We start from the raw sequence: 19,783 nt of genomic DNA, 5'->3' as shown, positions 1-19,783 counted from the left end.
AGAATGACATCGGGATTTAACGGGTATATGGGAGCTATAATTATATCTGAAACAGAATATATAATTTCAAAAATATCGCAGACAAACTTTGGCTTTTGTTGCGGAATCTTAGCCGATTTGTACTAAATTGGGAACCTCTTTTTATTAACTTATAACAAACCACAGACAAAACCATGCAATTTTAACATATGTATATAGGGGAGCTATATCTATATCTGAACCGATTTCTATATAACTTGACAAACTTATTTGTAGTCCGAATTCTGTAACATTTTCCAAATTTTATTGTAATTTCATGGAATTTGCATGCTTGTTCAATAATTTGCCTGAAATCGGGCGAAAATATATATGGGCGCAATATCAAAATCTGAACCTATTTCAATATAACTAGGCAAACTTATTTGTAGTCCTAATTCCGTGGTATTTTCCAAATCGCATAAAAATTGGGCAGAATTTGCGTGTTAGTCCATCAATTGCTTGAAATCGGGCGAACATATATACGGGACCTACATATATGTATATATGAACCGATATGAACCAAATTTGGAATATTAGTTTCTAAGCCCATTATAAACATCTGTACAAAATTTTGAAGGTCTAGCTTGCCCCAGTAATTTGTTGCCTCGAAAACCTGTCATTGGCCCCATCGTGCAATGGTTGGATCAATGTAAGTCGCCAATTTTCGCGCCCACCAGCGATTTTTATTGATCAACGTAGAATATTTAAAGCTTTTGGACCACTATGTCAGACAGCATTGACTTGCCAAGAAAATGCGGTAAAATGTCAAAACGGCGCCCAAAGACATAATCGAAAATGTTTAACTTTTGTGAGGGAGGTGCCCCAATGTTTTGTCCAATATAGATCTTCTGGATATTTAATTCGTAGTAGTGCTCAGTAATTTTAGTTGGTACCGGCAGGGGTTTTTTTTGAGTTTTTTTTTTTTAGCCAAGTCGTGAATACAACTTATATTATTTCTTTTCTTAACTGTAGCTACAGCAGCAATACACAAACAATTCAAACCTTTTTTTTGTTGCGTTTTTATTTAGAATGTATTTCTTTATGCATTGTTGGAAACAAAATGTTTGATTGACGTTGAATGCATTAATTTAGTAAAATTATGTTGACATTGTCTCCAGATTTGGTTTCCCAATTTTCCTGTTTGTTTCAAGCTTTAAAGGTCTCATATAAAATATTTCAATAAATTTATATGAAAATTCAGAGGCGTAGACAGACAAATGCAAACACAGTATCATTAGGTGAAACCGATTATGACGTCAGTTGCTACATGCATGATGGGTATCCATTGAAATAAATACACATGCTACCCATTACATTTTCGACTCCGACGCCTATGTACAAACAAGAACGTGAGTCAAATTTCCTACAACAATATATTTGAAATGATTAAACTTTGCTTTAATGCCGACTAGACAGGATGTCGATAATAAAAAGATGAATAATAGCAATATTTCTTAAATAAAAACTTTTATCAAAAACAACACCAAAACCCTTCATAGTATATAAAAAGCAACTAACTAATAAGAATGCGATTGAAATAAGAAAAACATGGTATAATATGTGAAGAGAGATTGGTGACACATGTCTGCCAAAGGCTCCAGACGTCTGAGCATTAGACTTCTGTATTATGTCACAGCGATTGTGTGATAAACAGATAATGGGATTATAATTGTTTTGCGCTAATATGAATGTCTGCTGTCACAACATTATTATTTGAAATTATTCTCAGAAATTTAAATAGACCTAGGAGGTTTGCTTTTCATTTTTGGTCGGTTAATTTTTCAACACTTTGACCAGAAATATGTTCCTTTTCAATTTTGACTAAATAAAATGCTGTAGCAGTGAAAACTCTCTACAAGATTTACCTTTATGATTTGTTCCTAGGTTTTACCATTTTTGAGATATAGAACTTCAAATTGGGATAATGCACTCACTGACTGTATCGTCTCCGTATAAAACACTGTCATGGTGCGCCTTAACTAAATTAAATCGGTCAACAATGAAATATCGAAAACCGTTTAAACCGCAGGTTCTGAAACAGCAATGTTCATAGATGAAGAAAATCCAAAAACAAGAAAAATCGCAAAGTTTCTCATTTTTAGTTTTTTTTTTAGGTTTTCAAGAGCAGTGAAAATTCTGGACAAGATTGACCGTTATGATTTGTTCCTGGGTTTTTCAGATTTTGAGATATAGAATTTCAGCTCATATTTTAGGTTTTTTGTTAGGTTTTCACAATTTTGCTTGAAAACAGCAAGACTTATCGAAATGGGACTGGAGAAAATCTTATAGCTGTAAAAATTCTCTACAAGATTGGTTTTTGTTATTTTTCCAAGTTTATACCGTTTTTTGAGATATGTATGTATATATGTAAGTTTAAGTTGGGAAATTGCAGTCATGACATTCTTTTATAAGGAGGCGATACAGTCAGTACATTGTCCCAATTTGAACTTCTATATCTCAAAAATAGTAAAACCTACGATAACATCATAAAAGTCAATCTTGTAGAGAATATTCACGGCTACAAAATTTTCTCTACACCAATTTCGATATTTAAAAAAAACTCTAAATTTGTCATTCCGTTTATAACACATCGAAATATTCTTCGGAGACCCTATAAAGTATATATATTATTCATCAGCATAAAATTCTATGTCGACTTGACCATGTCCGTCTGTCCGTCCGTCCGTCTGTCTGTTGAAATCAAGATACAGCTCGCAATTTTAAAGATAGAGAGTCAAAATTTGGTACAGAAGTTTTTATTACTTGCAGGATGGTTGGTATTGAAAATGAGATATATCGGTCCACGTTTTGATATAGCCCCCATAGAACGGTACCTCCCGATTTTCGGTATTTTTAATGTTTTAGCTTCATTATCCTACCAAAATGGCTGAAATTTGGTAAGTAGTCTACTTTAGGGGTACAAAACTTTCCCCCAGAATTTTGTCGGTATCGGTCCACACCTTCATATAGCCCCCATAGAACGGCACCTCCCGATTTTCGGTATTTTTAAGGTTTTAGCTTCATTATCCTACCAAAATGGCTGAAATTTGGTACTTTGTCTACACTGAAAGAAAAAGCTACGTAATATGAATGAAATCCTACGTTGTATCAATGAAATTTGTCATTGATTTTGAGCCAACGTAGAGCTTCATTGAATAAATGAAAAAAGTTTCATTGAGTTTCATTGAAGTAAAATTAACGAAATTGTTCATTAATGCAATGAGACTCCTTCATTTATGCAAAGAAACTTTTTCGTTAATGCAATGAAACTTTTTCATTAATGCAATGAAACTCCTTCATTCATGCAATGAAACTTCTTCAGTGATGCAATGAAACTTTCCGTTAATGCAATGAAACTTTTTCATTAATACAATGAAATACTTTCATTGTTGTAATGACACTTCTGCATTTATGCAATGAAGCCTTACGTTGGTTCAAAATCAATGACAAATTTCATTGATACAACGTAGGATTTCATTCATGTTATGAAGTCATTTCATACTCACGTAATGAACAAAAATGAAGCCTAATGCTAAATATGTTTATTTCATTTTATTGCAATTAGTTTTGACCATTAATACAACAAGTCATATTTAATACCTCAGGTATTAAGCAGATTAATGATAGTAATGGGCGTTGTCATATGTAAGTAAAATTGAAACAACGAACAAATTGCTAACAAATTGACCGGTTTTCTAAACAATAACTTACCTCCAACTTTTGCCGCTATGTCATCCCCTGTGTACGTCCACAATGTTAGGACACAGCATGTTCTTCTTAAGGGAGTAGTGCTTCATTGGCCATGGATAGTCTCCGTAATTCCACTACAACTACAAAAAATAATATAAGCAATATTTGAATTTTTATTTCACATTATTAAACACTTCATACTTACTTTCAGCGAAGTTAATTATCCTTTTGAGCGTGGTCATCTGTAAGCAAAATTGAAAACCATAAAACAAGTTTTAGTAATTTATCTGGTTTTCTTTCTAAACATTAACTTACTTTTAACTTTCGCCGTTGGACAGAAAACTATACAACAATACAACATTTTCTTTTTCCAAGTAAGAGATGCTTCGTTGGCCAATGGTAACAGCTTCTCCGCCATTCCACTCATCTTTGGATTTTCTATTGAATGCTTCCATTACAAGAAAAATGTAAATGAAAATTCACTTAAAAGAACATCTGAACATCTAAAAAATAATGTTTACATTTTCTTTTCATGTTAAACACATCACAGATTTTAAAGTTGAAAACACCAGACGTAAAATTACTTTTCTTTTAACTACACTTCACTGTGGTTTAACGAAAACTAGAGCAGTGTTCTTGAACATTGTTTGATGTAGCTAAGAAAGCGGGGATTGTTTTGCCGACACGTGTTTTTTTCTGCTTGTTAAATACTCACACACAAACACAAATGGAATTCAATGAACGACAATACAAACAATAACAAAGAACTGAGCAGATCATTCTTTTTAATGTGGATGGATATTTATGTATACCAACGCCAATCGGCGATGCATTTTTGTACAGTTGATGACGTTTCTGCTAGTTTTGGAAAATATTCATGCATACATATTTATGTATGTGATTCTATGATTCTATACATATGTATGTAGCCAATATATAAATGTGTTCTTTTTATGATTGTGAAAAATATTATTTGTTTAATAAAGACGAAATAATTTGATGAGAAATTTTATAACATAACAGATTTACAAGGAATACAAAACGCAAAAAGGAATTTCAATAATGTTTCGTTTATCTAATGAAACTATTTCATTTATTTAATGAAACTGTTTCATTTATTTAATGAAACTATTTCATTTATTTAATGAAACTGTTTCATTTATTTCAGGAAACTGTTTCATTTATATAATGAAACTGTTTGCGTACTAGTGTTCTTAGACCATTCTATTTAGTTTGAATTCAAAACATACATATTTTTCTTCAATTTATAGAAATTAAAAGTTTCATTGCGTCAATGAAATCCGTTTCGTTTACACAATGAAACCAAAAATCATTGAATTTTAAATAACGTAAAGTTTCATTGCATGAATGAAACATTTCATTATATTAATGGAACGTTTCATAGCATCAATGAAAAATAATCAATGAAACCCCTTCATTGATACAATGAAGCATTTTTCTTTCAGTGTACGTTGGTGGTATAAAACTTTCCCCAGAACTTTGTCGGTATCGGTCCATGCCTTCATATAGCCCCAATGGAAAGGTACCTCCCGATTTTTCGTATTTTGAAGGTTGTGTCTTCAATATTACACCAAAATGGCTGAAATTTGGTAATTAGTCTTCAATGTGATAAAAAACTGTTCGCCAGAAATATGTCTGTACAGGTCAGCGCTTTCATATTGCCCCATTTCTGACTAAAATTCGTCGGTATAGGTCCTCCAGCCGAAATGGCTGAAATTCGTTATTTCGTCTTCCAAGAGTTATAAAATATTCCAGAAGAGTATTATCAGTATAGGTGCAAGTCTTCCTCTATCCCCATAGAAGCTTACTTCTTGATTTTCGGTATTTTTTAAGTTTTAGCCACATTATCTTACCGAAATATAGGAAATTTGGTATTTAGTCTTCTTTGAGCCTAAAAACTTTTCGTCAGAAATTTTTCGGTATAGATCGACGTTTTGAAATGGCCCTCATAGAATGGTGTCTCGCATTGTTTTACCGAAATTGCTGAAACTTAGTATTAAGTCTTCTTCATACACGAAAGGAAACTAATTACACTGCTCAACAAAATTGAAAAAGTTGAATGTTTCAGACGAAGTTGCAGTTGTTTCTAGATGAAATCGGCGAGTTATTTTCAAATCCGGTCCCAGATTTTCTCCATCAGCTCTTGTTTTTGAGATATAGCTCAAAATCGGGTTTTACGAGTTTAACCCAGACTTTCGTTATTTTCGGATACAAACAAATATTTTTTGTGGGTTTTTCGACATTAATATATTAAGGAGATGTTGTACGCTCGATACAATTCGTTTTTGAAATAATTATGGTGAGTATATATCAAAAAATATAGAAAATATACGACGGACCTTGTAAAAATTGCATATTTTGAGTACTTTAAGCTGTAATTACGTCATCAGGGGAAGTCATAGGATCTTCATATGGTACTCCGGATATGCTTAGGGTGTCTACTATATAATCCAGTATTCAAATGTATAATATAAAGTTCATAGCGCCCATGATTCCGCCATAACCTAAAAACCATCATGAAGACTGCCATTGAAAAGTAAATGGCTTATGTGGTAATGATATCACTGGTAAATGATTTCCCTTTAGCAGTCTTCACGGCGATTTTTAGGTTATGGCCGAATCATGGGCGCTATGAACTTTATATTATATATTTGAATACTGGACTATATAGTAGACAACCTAAGCATATCCGCATTGCCATATGAAGATCCTATGACTTCCCCCGATGACGTAATTACAGCTTAAAGTACTCAAAATATGCAATTTTTACAAGGTCCGTCGTATATTTTCTATATTTTTTGATATATACTCACCATAATTATTTCATAAACGATTTGTATCGAGCGTACAACATCTCCTTAATATATTAATGTCGAAAAAACCACAAAAAATATTTGTTTGTATCCGAAAATAACGAAAGTCTGGGTTAAACTCGTAAAAACCGATTTTGCGCTATATCTCAAAAACAAGAGCTGATGGAGAAACCCCGGGACCGGATTTGAAAATAACTCGCCGATTTCATCTAGAAACAACTGCAACTTCGGTTGAAACAAAAGTCGTGTTGACCAGTGTTATTCAAGTTTACTTCAATACAACTTGTGGTGGAGGGTATAACAAGTTCGCCCCGGGCGAACTTAACGCGGTTCTTACTTGTTTTTAATATTGGTGACATTTTCTATGGGGTAGCTGTTGCAATTGTTTTTTTTTTTCAAAATAGTCTGGTTTAATCCCATTGTTGTTGTTTTAATATTTTAAAACAACTAATTTATTAGTGGAGAAGTTTGGCATTTTTCGCCAAGGGGTAAGGCAGAGAGGCTAGTTGTGGACTGTCAAAATTTAGATTTTAACTAACAAATTGATAGTTTTTTCGCCATAAATCCGTCAATAAATTGTTTAAGTCTCTCGCTTAAGTACACGCTTTTTATATGTTTAATAATCCCACAAAAACATATGAAGACCGGGTCATCGGTTTTCGAGCTACAGTGGGCACCGCATTCCAAAATGCCATTTTGAGAAAACCAATGTTACATACAAATCACAATGAATTTTCTCTTTCTAACGCTCATATCTCAGCTAATTTTTGTCCGATTTTTTCAACATACATATCCTTTATATGTGCTTTACAATAAACCAATAAAAAAATTTTCGTTTTTGTAAAATTTTTAAGCCATAACCCCTTAACGGATACTTAATACCAAATTTCAGTTATTCTGGTTGAATAATGTGTCTAAAACTTTCAAAACACCGAAAATCGGAGGTACCGTTCTATGGTGGCTATATGAAGACGAAAACCTAAACCGCCCAATTTCAGGTCAAAAGTTTTATACCCTTAACGAAAACTAAATACCAATTTCAGCCATTTCGGTGTGGTTTTAAGGCCACAACCTTTAAAATACCGAAAATCTAGAGGTACCGTTCTATTGGGGCTATATGAAGACGTGGACCTATACCAACAAATTTCAGGTGGAAAGTGTTGTACTCCCAACGAGGACTAAATACCAAATTTCAGCCATTTCGGTGTGATAATGGGGCTAAAACCTTCAAAATACCGAAAATTGGGAGATATCTTTCTATGGGGGCTATATGAAGAAATGGACCTATACCGACAAATGTCAGGTGGAAAATGTTTTAACCCAACGAAGATTAAGGACCAATTTCAGCCATTTCGGTGTGATAATGAGGCTGAAACCTTCAAAATACCGAAAATCGGGAGGCACCGTTCTATGGGGGAAATATCAAAACATGGACCGATATAGCCCATTCTCAATACCCAATATCCTAGGTGTAATAGAATCTTCTATACCAAATTACATAGCTCTACTAAAATTGCGAGCTGTATCTTGATTTCAACAGACGGACTTGGCTATATCGACTTTATGCTGATCCAGAATAATATACTTTACTAGCAAAGTGCCCGCTACTTCGTATGCGGAAAGGATAACAACAAAAAAAAACAAATAAACAGTATTTGATATGGAAATGGTGAACACTAAACAATTTGTTGTGCTAATACCAATTTTAATAAATATTTATTTTTATTTAAGTACTGTTCGTAGCACTTTAGTTCGATTTCCAAAAAAATTAACCATATCTCACCCTAACACATCAACAGAAGCATTCTTGAGGCATTTTAATTAAGGACTTTCTGTGCTCAGAAGGTAAAACATTATCGTAAAAAATAAACCCAAAACCAATTTTAGTACCATTTAGTACTTTTCTTAGCCTTATAGTAGGTATTTCCAATACCATTTCAGCCATCAGCGAACCTCATACCAAATTTTAGAATTTGCACCCATTTCAAAAAAAAAAAAAAAAAAAAGATGGTACAAAATTTAGTACTTTTCGTACACCTGGGTATACACTTAAAAAATTACCTTCTTATATGAACCATATATACCAACCCAATTATAACACTTTACACGGTGTGCCTAAACCAAATTTAAATGGAAGGTGCTTACACCTGGGAAGTTTTTGCAGATTCTGAAACTACAATGCTCATAGATGAGAAATATCAAGAAACAAAAAAAAAATCGCCGGAGGGATTTTCAAATAAATCGAGATTTAAGTTCACATTTTTAGGGGTTTTTTAGGTTTTCACTATTTAGCTTGAAAGCCGCGAGTCCAATGCAAATGGGCGTAATAAAAATGTTGTAGCTGCGAACATTTTCCACAAGATTGACCTTTATGATATTTTCGTAGGTTTTACCGTTTTTGAGATATAGAAGTTCAAATTGAGACAGTTTACTACTCTTCGAGTACGATTTTCCAAAACTGCCTCAAGCCTTCACTTTCACAGTAATCTTAATTACAAATTTCAGGATTCCAGCTATATCACTTCAACCAAATCCAAATTGTACCAAATTTAGTACTTTTCGTACCCATAATTACGAATTTCCAAAACTTCCTCAATTCCTAACCCCATCAGTAATCTTAATTCCAAATTTAAGGATTCCAGCTCTGTCCATTCACCCAATCCAATTTGTACCATAAGTGCAAACTTCAATCCTACGCTCCAAAAGTAATCTTAATTCCAAATTTCAAGATTCCAGTTCTATCTGTTTACCCAAATTGTACGAAATTTAGTACAATTTAGTACTTTTCGTACCCATAAGTACGAATTTCCAAAACCTCCTCAATTCCTAACTACACCAGTAATCTTAAATCCAAATTTCGGGATTAGCGAGATTTTCCAAAACTTCCTCAATCCTACACTCCCACAGTAATCTTAATTCCAAATTTCAGGATTCCAGCTCTATTCCTTTACTCAAATCCAATTTGTACCAAATTTAGTACAATTTAGTACTTTTCGTACCCATAATTACGAATTTCCAAAACTTCCTCAATTCCTAACCCTCTTAATCAATAATCTTAATTCCAAATTTCAAGATTCCAGCTCTATACGCCCAATTTGTACCAAATTTAGAACCATTTATTACTATCCGTACCCATGAGCACGAATTTCCAAAACTACCTCAATTCTACACTCTAAAAGTAATCTTAATTCTAAATTTCAGGATTTCAGCTCTATCTGTTCATCCAAATCCAAATTGTACCAAATTTAGTACCATTTAGTACTTTTCCTTAATTCTTCACTCCAACAGTAATCTTAATTCCACATGTCAGGATTAGAGCATTATCCGTTCACCCAAATCTTGATTATACCAAATTTAGTATCATTTACATTAATCCCAAATTCCAACAGTAATCTTTATTGCAAATCTCATGATTCCAGCTCTGTCTGTTCCACCAAATTGTACAAAATATAGTACCATTTAGTACTTTTCGTACATATAAGTAAGAATTTCGAAAACTACCCCCATATCTCAATTCTACATGTCAACGGTAATCTTACTTCCAAATTGCAGGTTTCCAGCTCTATCGGTTCACCCAAATTCAAATGGTACCAAATTTAGTACCACTTAGTACTTCTCGTACACATAAGTACGAACTTCCAAACCATCTCCTTATAATAACACCACTTTCCAACCTTGATTCCCATACCAAATTCCAAGATTCTAGCTATAACCGTTCAAAATATTCAATTGGTACAAAATTTAGTAACTTTTCTTACACTTATAGGTCGAATTTCCAAAAACCTCTTGGTACGTTTTTCTAACTCTCTATCGGTGACCCTCTTTCCAAATTTCAGAATTCTATCTCTTCCCGGTTGCCTAATACAAAGGTTACTATATTACCTTTTAGGTACTATAGTACCTTTTAGTACTTTTCGTTTACTTCTAAGTTGAATTTCCAAAAACCCACCCTTATCTCACCCCTACACAACAACAGCAACCCACAATCAAAATTTCAACTTTCTAGCTTCAGCGGTATCGTCTGGGTGATGATATGTCAGTCAGTCACTCACTAAGCTCTTTTATATAATAAGTTGGAGTCTCCGACGAATGTGTCGATGCGTTACAAACGGAATGATTAATTTAATTATACTCTCCAAACTAGGGTAGAGGGTATCAAAAATGAAGCTCAGGAATTTTTCTATAAATCTGAATAAATCATTGCAAAATTATCAATAGTTAATTTTTTCATTTTTTGTTTATTTGTTCATTTATTGCAATCGAATTAAAGTTTATTAAAGCTGGGCAATGGTGCCATGCCTCATCATTATATTGTAAAACTGTTACTTAAATGATATTTCGAAAAAATAATTTTAAAACAATTCAACTCATATTTCACGCTCTTCTTTGTCTCTTTCAGGTAACACTTGGCGGTCTGCCACTTGCAGTGGAGGATATTAATAAGGATCCAACACTTTTGCCCGGTAAACGTTTGACCTTCAAAGCATATGATATTGGACAAAAGGCAAGCGATTATCGTGTGCAGCCAATTAGGTAAGTGCAATTACTAGCATGTCATAGCTTTCGTACATGCATGAGTGATTCCAAAATGTACGTTAAAAAGAAAACAAAAACTTGAAAAAAAGTAGATGTCTCTGTTTGAAGCAGGGCTACCATTTTTCATACATACATACAGTCTGAAGGTTGTATGATTAAAAAAGATGTAGTCCCCTATAAGTAAAAACGAACAACACTTTAAACGAACATATGTCGAATACCCTAAAATTAAAAGGGAAACAGAAACATATTACGTCGCTTAAATTATTTTCCGTTCCAGGAGTTACAACTCACTTTACGGTAGACCAGTCATTTCATTTGGGCGAAGTATAGGTAAAATCTGGAGGTACCTTGATATTGGAAATATACAAAATATTGTTACGAATGTAACTGATAGGTTTAAGTTAGTTTAGTTTAATTTCCGTTAATTTAAAAATTTGAATTGTAACGTAAAGTTTTTATTACGCAGTTACTTTATTTAAGCAACAACAACTACCATGAAGAACTCTCTTCATTATTCTAGATGTTACTTTACCTTTTATTAATGTGCTTCTGTTTGTTTTGCCATAGTCATGTAATTATCGTTTAGTTTGTTACTCCTTTATTTCTTGCATTTGTTTGTTGTTGTAATTACGTCATTACTGTGCTTGTATTCCCCCATGTATGTATGTATGTGAGTATGGTTGTTCGCCCAGCTAACATTTTTTTCCGAATTCGTATCGAATTCGGACAGAATTTCTGAGCGCGCTTAGTGCGAATGTGCGTCTGTGTGTTTGTTGCACAGATTCGAGGTGTTGCCAGATGTTCTGGATATTTCTCGACCAAGGAGATTTTGGGGTATAAATAGCGGTAGAAAAGGTAAAGTTAGTTAGTTGTGTTTTAAGCGTTGAACTGAACAGATCGGTTAAAGAATAGCTGCGTGCTAACTAGTGCTAAGCTGTGTGCTTAGTAATTAAAGTCAGTTCCGAATAAGTGTAATAAAGTAAATAAAGCATTGTAGAAACGTAATCTAAAACGAACCCTGTTTTATTTGGTACAAATCGTACTGGGGAATAAAACAACGTCTACACGGAGATTAGTTAATTCTAATTCCGTAACAATATGAACCATTATTGATCATTATCTTCTTGGAGACAATTAAAAATTCAAAATACCAAGTTACAGTCACTACAGCAGAATAATCAGACTAAACCCCAGCGAAGACTAAATACCAAAATTTCAGCCATTTCGAATCATTGTTCAATATTGTTCTTAAAAAGTTCTAGTCCCTTAAATTTGGAAATTCACTAAAATGTAGCACTTGAGCGGAAACAGTTCACTTTGAGTAAAATGTCCCTAAAAAGCAACAATCCTACCTACTGGACAAACAATGAACACAATAGGTCTGTACGCAAGTTCTCAGTAACTTCTCTCCACTTATTTTACTCTTTCGAAGCTAAAAATTTGGAGAAATTTGCTGATTTGACAAACAAGAAGTTTGACGGATAAGATTTACTTTAACAATCGAAGGTTGTTTAAGAAAATTATTTGATTACACATTGCTACAAAAATATTTCTCTTTCCATATCATAAATTAACGGCTGGCCGTTAAGTTAGTGTTCCTCCTTTGCACAGTGGATCCACTTGTATGGAGAAAGTGGCCAAAAATATTAAGAGTGTAAAAATCAAGCCAATGCGCCGGTTACAGCTTTGTGCTGCTGCGAAGAGTGTTTTAAGAAACCACGAGCGTAACATTCTCCCCCCTTTCCCCTCTGAAGGGGGTATACGGTAAGAATTGTTTTATGCTGTTAATACAAAATTACATGAACAAAGCTCCCGATTATCTTATGATTCAAAATAGGCTTGGGGAAACAAAACAATCTCCAAAACATCATAAAATCCAACAAATTTAGCGGATTCAAAAATCAACACTTTTGTCTGAAAATTGGTAAAATTTTTAATATAGATCTTATAGCGTTCTTCCTGAAAGGCACATACCGCCAACGTGAGACACATTTGGAAGAAGATTTCTTCATCTTGCCACTGATCCCAATTATGTTAATGTACGTGGTCAGATAACAGAATTATACGCTAATATATCCATAGAAACCCTATTCCAGGGCAGCTTTAAAATATAGGTTGTACTCACAACAAAAAATATTAGTCAAGTGTTCCGACTTTTGAAGCTATTCTTAAGATGATCGCGTTCGAATGAAACAAAAACTAATATATTTTTAAAAAGGTCCATGTCATAGCTGTCAGAATTGCCAGAATTTGTACCAAAATTTTGACATTAAATTTTTTATTTTTGGCCAATGTGTGGATCCACTGTGCTTTGGTGGGATTTGATACCTTAGAAATAAAACAATCATCACAAACTACAAAATTAGTTATTTTACAAAATAAGTCGTCTCCATAATTTATTTAGTTATCTCTTCTCTTTTTATACCCTCCACCGTAGTATGGAGGGTATATTAAGTTTGTCATTCCGTTTGTAACACATCGAACTAATCATTTGCGACCCTATAAAGTATATATATTCTTGATCAGGATAAAATTCTAAGACGATCTAGCCATGTCCGTCTGTCCGTCTGTTGTAATCACTCTAGCGTCCGCAATAATTGAGATAGAGTGCTGAAGTTTTGCACCCGTGGGTCTTTTTTCCATAAACAGGTCAAGTTCGAAGATGGGCTATATCGGTCCACTCTTTGGTATAGCCCCCATATAACGGTACCTCCGGATTTGAGGTATTTTGACGTTCTTCGCCCCATTTGCAGACCGAATAAGCTATAATTTGGCACTCAGGGTTCCTAGTGATGAACAAACTTATACGCCAAAGGATATGGGCATTGGTCCATGTTTTGGTATAGTCCCCATATAACGGTACCTCCCGATTTTCGGTATTTTGAGAATTTTAGCCACAATTTTTAACCGAACTATCTGCAATTTGACATTTAAGGTTCTCAGTGGTCATGAAACATCTCCACGAAACATCGTTAACATAGGTCCATGTTTTGGTATAGCCCCCATATATCGGTACATCCCGATTTTTGGTATTTTGAGAATTTTAGCTACAATTTTTAACCGAACTAGCTGTAATTTGCCATTTGAGGTTCTCAGTGGTCATGAAATATCTCCACCAAACATCGTCAACATAGGTCCATGTTTTGGTATGGCCCCCTTATAACCGTACCTCCCGATTTTCGGTATTTTGAAAATTTTAGTTACAATTTTTAACCGAACTAGCTGTAATTTGACATTTGAGGTTCTCAGTGGTCATGAAACATCTCCACGAAACATCGTCAACATAGGTCCATGTTTTGGTATAGCCCCCATATATCGGTACCTCCCGATTTTCGGTATTTTGAGAATTTTAGCTAAAATTTTTAACCATTTGCCATTTGATGTTCTCAGTGGTCATGAAACATCTCCACCAAACATCGTCAACATAGGTCCATATTTTGGTATAGCCCCTATATAACGGTACCTCCCGATTTTCGGTATTTTGAGATTTTTAGCTACAGTTTTTAATCGAAATAGCTGTAATTTGACATTTGAAGTTCTCAGTGGTCATAAAACATCTCCAACGAAACATCGTCAACATAGGTCCATGTTTTGGTATAGCCCCCATATAACGGTATCTCCCGATTTTCGGTATTTTGAGAATTTTAACTGAAATTTTTAACCGAACTAGCTGTAATGATCGGTATTTTGAGAATTTTAGCTACAGTTTTGTCTATTCAAAAATAATCGTCAATATAGGTCCATGTTTTGGTATATCCCCCCATATAAATGTACCTCCCGATTTTCGGGAATTTTCAGTGGTCACGAAATTTCTTCACTAAAATTCGTCAACATGGGTCCATTTTTAAGGGTCTACATTGTTTTGATGAAACTACCCTCAATGTGACTCTATATGTTCCCTGCAGCTATAAAACTTTTCCGCCAAAAAATTTAAAGATAGGTTGACTCTTCGATATAGCCTAGTAGGTGGTACCTTTCACCTAGCTGAACACATTTTTTTAGATTAGATTAGATAACACAGTGCAACAAAATGGAGGTGAAAGTCTGGGGCACGGAAAATTCCTCTTGGGGAAGAAAGGCCTTGGTGAGTATATTATGAACCCCGAAGGACAGATCCGCCGTGAGTCGAACTTCCGCGTTATGGCGTGATGAAATTTTTGTTAGAGACCCTGTGGGCCATCAGGAATTAGCGTTATATCTTTGTTCACTGTTGCTTAAGTGCTCTACAAAAACAACAAACAAAGATATAATGCTAATTCCTGATGGCTTACAGGGTCTCTTGAAAAACTTCATCACGCCATAACGCGGAAGTTCGACTCACGGCGCATCTGTCCTTCTGGGTTTTTAATATACACACACCAAGGAATTATCTCTGCCCCAACATTTGTGTTCACAGTGTAATTTAAGCAAAAGTGGGAGGCAGTAGGAGTCTATCCATTGTCGAAAAGTTGTTCCACCTAAAATTGTGAAAGGACCCTAATTATTCCATTTTAATTAAGACTATTTTATGGTGGAGGGTATAAAAAGTTCGGCCAGTCCGAACTTAACGACTTTTTACTTGTTTATCTTGTAATTATTTTAATAACCAAATGTTTGTTTATGTTTTTGCCAAGAATTGCAAAGTTCGCCACAAAACATTCGAATTTAAATCAACTGATGAACTTGCAAATTCTTACAAGGAAAATTTTGCTTGCAAACACTTGTAAGTTCTCAGTAACAAAATCTCCAAAACTCTCCAAAATTCTCTCCAAATTAGCTCTCTTTTACTTTACAAGTTTGTTATCGAACAGCATTTTGTAAAAGTTTTTACAAATTTGTACAAACTTTTGGGTTATCGTACCTACCTAATATCTGTTATAGTTTCCGAGAAATTTTGCAAAAATGGGGGCAAAATTGTAGCCTTTAGGAACACGCTGCGCCCACAGCTTCGAATATTTTGACCTAATTATACCGAGCAAATTTTTGGTTGTTGCGGAAATAATTTATCGCGGTTTTACTACTGCTTTTAAGAACAAATTATTATAAAAACGCTAAAGATTTTAATGAGCACAACTGTCACTAAAAAGTTATCGCGAAGGGTCAGTGAATAGAGTGCATAATATTTATAAAATGTTACTCACTATTCGCGGAATTTACAAAAAATTGACAAAATTTTAAAAGTAATCCGACTTTTTTTCAAAATATAGGTCCATTCACCTATCAAAAATTACAACCAAAAAAGTTTTAAATAAAAACTTCACGGTGAATCATATGAAACCAAAATTATAATGATAGGGATATTGCCAAAATAAGCACATATTTGGGAAACAAAAAATAAATGTTGGTTTGCAAAAAACGTTTTCACACGAAAGTATTGGAAAATACTTATAGGAGTACTTCCACACGGTGTGCTTAACAAATTTAAATGGAAGGTGCTTACACCTTGGAAGTTTTTGCTGATTCTGAAACTACAATGCTCATAGATGAGAAATATCAAGAAACAAAAAAAAATCGCCGGAGGGATTTTAAAATAAATCGCGATTTAAGTTCACATTTTAGGGGTTCTTTAGGTTTTCACGATTTAGCTTGGAAACCGCGAGTTCTATGTAAGGAGGCGATACAGTCAGTACATTGTCTCAATTTGAAATTCTATATCTCAAAAACTGTAAAACCTACAAAAATATCATACAGGTCAATCTTGTGGAGAATTTTCTCTGCTACAACATTTTCTTTAGACCCATTTACATAGAACTCGCGGTTTCCAAGCTAAATCGTGAAAACCTAAAGAACCCCTTGAAATGTGAACTTAAATCGCGATTTATTTTAAAATACCTCCGGCGATTTTTTTTTTTTTTTTGTTTCTTGATATTTCTCATCTATGAGCATTGTAGTTTCAGAATCAGCAAAAACTTCCGAGGTGTAAGCACCTTCCATTTAAATTTTTTAAGGCACACCGTGTCCATTTTTCATGAAACTCCCAAGAAAATGAGTGGATTTTGCTTTTTACAGTGTTTTATTTAACTTGCTTTGGTGTCCGTTTAGTTCAAATCTGGTAACTCATTTTTGACACAGTTGCAGTTGACCATTCGAACTAAAACTATGCACACTTTTCAGATTTGTATGACAATACATAAATATGAAATCAAAACCAATATTGGTCCATTTGCATAGTGTTTTAACGGTGTTTTATTTAAATTGCACTTCAAATCTGGTAACTCAATTTTGACACAGTTGCAGTTGACCAGTCGACTTTTCAGATTTGGATGACAATACATGAATATGAAACCAATTCCAATATGGGTCCATTTTTTCCTATAGACCCCATATAGCGGTACCACCCGATTTAGTTCAAATCTAGTAACTCATTTTTAACGCAGTTGCAGTTGACCAATCGAACTAAAACTTTGCACACTTTTCAGATTTGGATGACAATACATGAATATGGGCCAATTTTTTCCTACAGCCCTCATATAGCGGTACCACCCGATTTTAGGTATTTTGAGGATTTTATCCTAATTTTTGCCTGAATTAGCTGTCATTTGGCATTTTGGATTTCCAATGATACAGACATTCCCCCACCAAAAATTGTGAACAGAGGTCCAGGTTTTGGTAGAGCCTCCTTATAGCGGTATCACCCGATTTCAAGTATTATGAGGATTTTATCTTCATTTTTAGGCCGAATTGGCTGTAACTTGGCATTTGGGGTTCCGAATGGTACTGAAACTTCCCCACCAAAAATTGTGGACATAGGTCGAAGTTTTGGTATAGCCACCATATAGCGGTACGGCCCAATTTCAAGTGTTTTAAGGATTTTATCTTCAATCCGAATTGACTGTAACTTGGCATTTGGAGTCCCCAATGGTTCAGAAACTTCCCCACCAAAAATTGTTGACATACATAGGTCCAGGTTTTGGTATAGCCCCCATATAGTTGTACCACCCGATTTCAAGTGTTTTAAGGATTTTATCTTCATTTTTAGCCAGAATTGGCTGTAACTTGGCATTTGGAGTTCCCAATGTTACAGAAATTTCCCACTAAAAATTATGGACATAAGCCTTTATATAACGGTACTACACGATTTCAGGCATTTTAAAGTTTTTATCTAAATTTTCGGCCTAAATTGACTATAATCTTGTTCTCAGTGGTCAAAAAATGTATTTACTAAAAAGTTAAAAATAAAAAATAATTTAAAAAAAAATTAAGTTTCAGCGTTTTATTTAGAAATGCACTTAAAACTAGAAAATAATATGTCGCTTAGCCTCAATAAATAAGTTCTTTCTCATGATGGAATCTCTCAAATAAAAAGCTTGCATTTAAATTATAAATGGTGACAAAATTAAACGGCAAGCATTTTATTTGAGAGATTCCATCATGAGAAAGAATATATTTATTGAGGCTAAGCGACAAATTATTTACTAATTTTAAGTGCATTTCTGCACTATGTGGGGAGGGTATTATAAGTTGGTTTTGACCAAAAAGTTTGTAACGCATCGAAATAATGGTCGTAGACCCATACTTATATATACCAAAATGAATGTCTCGACGAGCTGAGTCGATCTGGCTATGTGTGTCCGTCCATCAGTCCGTCTGTCCATCTAAACCTTGTAATCACGCTACAGGTCGCAATTTTGATCGGATCGTTACGAAATTTAGGATGTTGATGGGGGTCCCGGAGGGGAAGAAGCCTATTTTGGTGATGGTCGGATAATATTTAGGGGTCGTAATGGGCAAAAAACTTATTTGGAGAAAAAGACAACGTTTTTTTCCTAAGCGAATATCTCAGCTTCAGTATGGGGTATACCAAAAGCAGAATCTGGCCATGAAAGTAGAAAATATCGCCTTTCTAATGATGTAAAGTAGGTTCTCGTAGGTGATCAAACAACGAATATATCGCAATAGCCGCTAATAGAACCCACTTTTTATTTTTGCGATTTTAATAATAATGACGAATATCACAGCTTCGGTTGGGGATCTTCCAAAAACAAAGTCTGACTATGAAAGTAGAAAATCCCATCTTTACAGTGATGCAAAGTAGGTTAGCGTAGGTGGCCACATAACGGAGATATCGCAATAGTCGGTAAAACATCCCATTTTTCCATTTTTTAATTTTTTTTTTGTAATCACGCTACAGGTCGCAATTTTTATCGGATCGTCACGAAATTTTGGGGATTAATGGGGATCATACAGAGAAAGAAGCCTATTGATTTTGGTTATGGTCGGATAATATTCAGGAGTCGGAATGGGAAAAAACTTATTTGGAGAAAAAATCAACGTTTTATTTCAAAGCGAATATCTCCGCTTCTAAAAGGGGTATATCAAAAGCAAAACCTGCTGATGAAAGTAGAAAATATCTCCGTTACAACTATGTGAAGTAGGTTGACATAGGTGGTCAAACAACAGAGATATCGCAATAGTCGGTAATGCATCCCTTTTTCCATTTTTGTGCAATCACACTACGAAATTTTGATCGGATCCTCACGAAATTTTGGGGGTTGATGGGGGTCTAACAGAGAAAGAAGCCTATTGATGGTTGGCATACATCCCACTTTTCCATTTTTTATTTGGGTTGTACTGTCGATGCACTTAAATGCGTTAAAAAAAATTGACCTGTGTTAATAAAGACATTCAGAGCAAGGGCTCTAAGCTATCCCAATTTTAATATTTTGAATTTTATTAGTCAAAAGCTTATGAACAGGGGTAGTGGTGTAGGGTATCACATAGTC

The 19,783-nt window shown here is 34.4% G+C and overlaps 1 protein-coding gene across 1 annotated transcript in view; it reads left to right on the top strand.

The window, feature by feature from the left end:
- The window catches only part of Gyc32E (Guanylyl cyclase at 32E), a 309,145-nt gene that overhangs the window by 110,916 nt on the left and 178,446 nt on the right, over window positions 1-19,783 (top strand). Inside the window, exon 2 of the mRNA XM_073966075.1 lies at window positions 10,942-11,075. Coding sequence (XP_073822176.1) covers window positions 10,942-11,075 — 134 coding nt within the window. The remainder of the gene's footprint in view (window positions 1-10,941; window positions 11,076-19,783) is intronic.

This window comes from Musca autumnalis, unplaced genomic scaffold (genome assembly GCF_047663935.1).
Source record: "Musca autumnalis isolate F117 unplaced genomic scaffold, ASM4766393v1 scaffold_2, whole genome shotgun sequence".
NCBI classification, from domain to species: domain Eukaryota; kingdom Metazoa; phylum Arthropoda; class Insecta; order Diptera; family Muscidae; genus Musca; species Musca autumnalis.
This window is presented reverse-complemented; position numbering and strand designations above follow the sequence as displayed.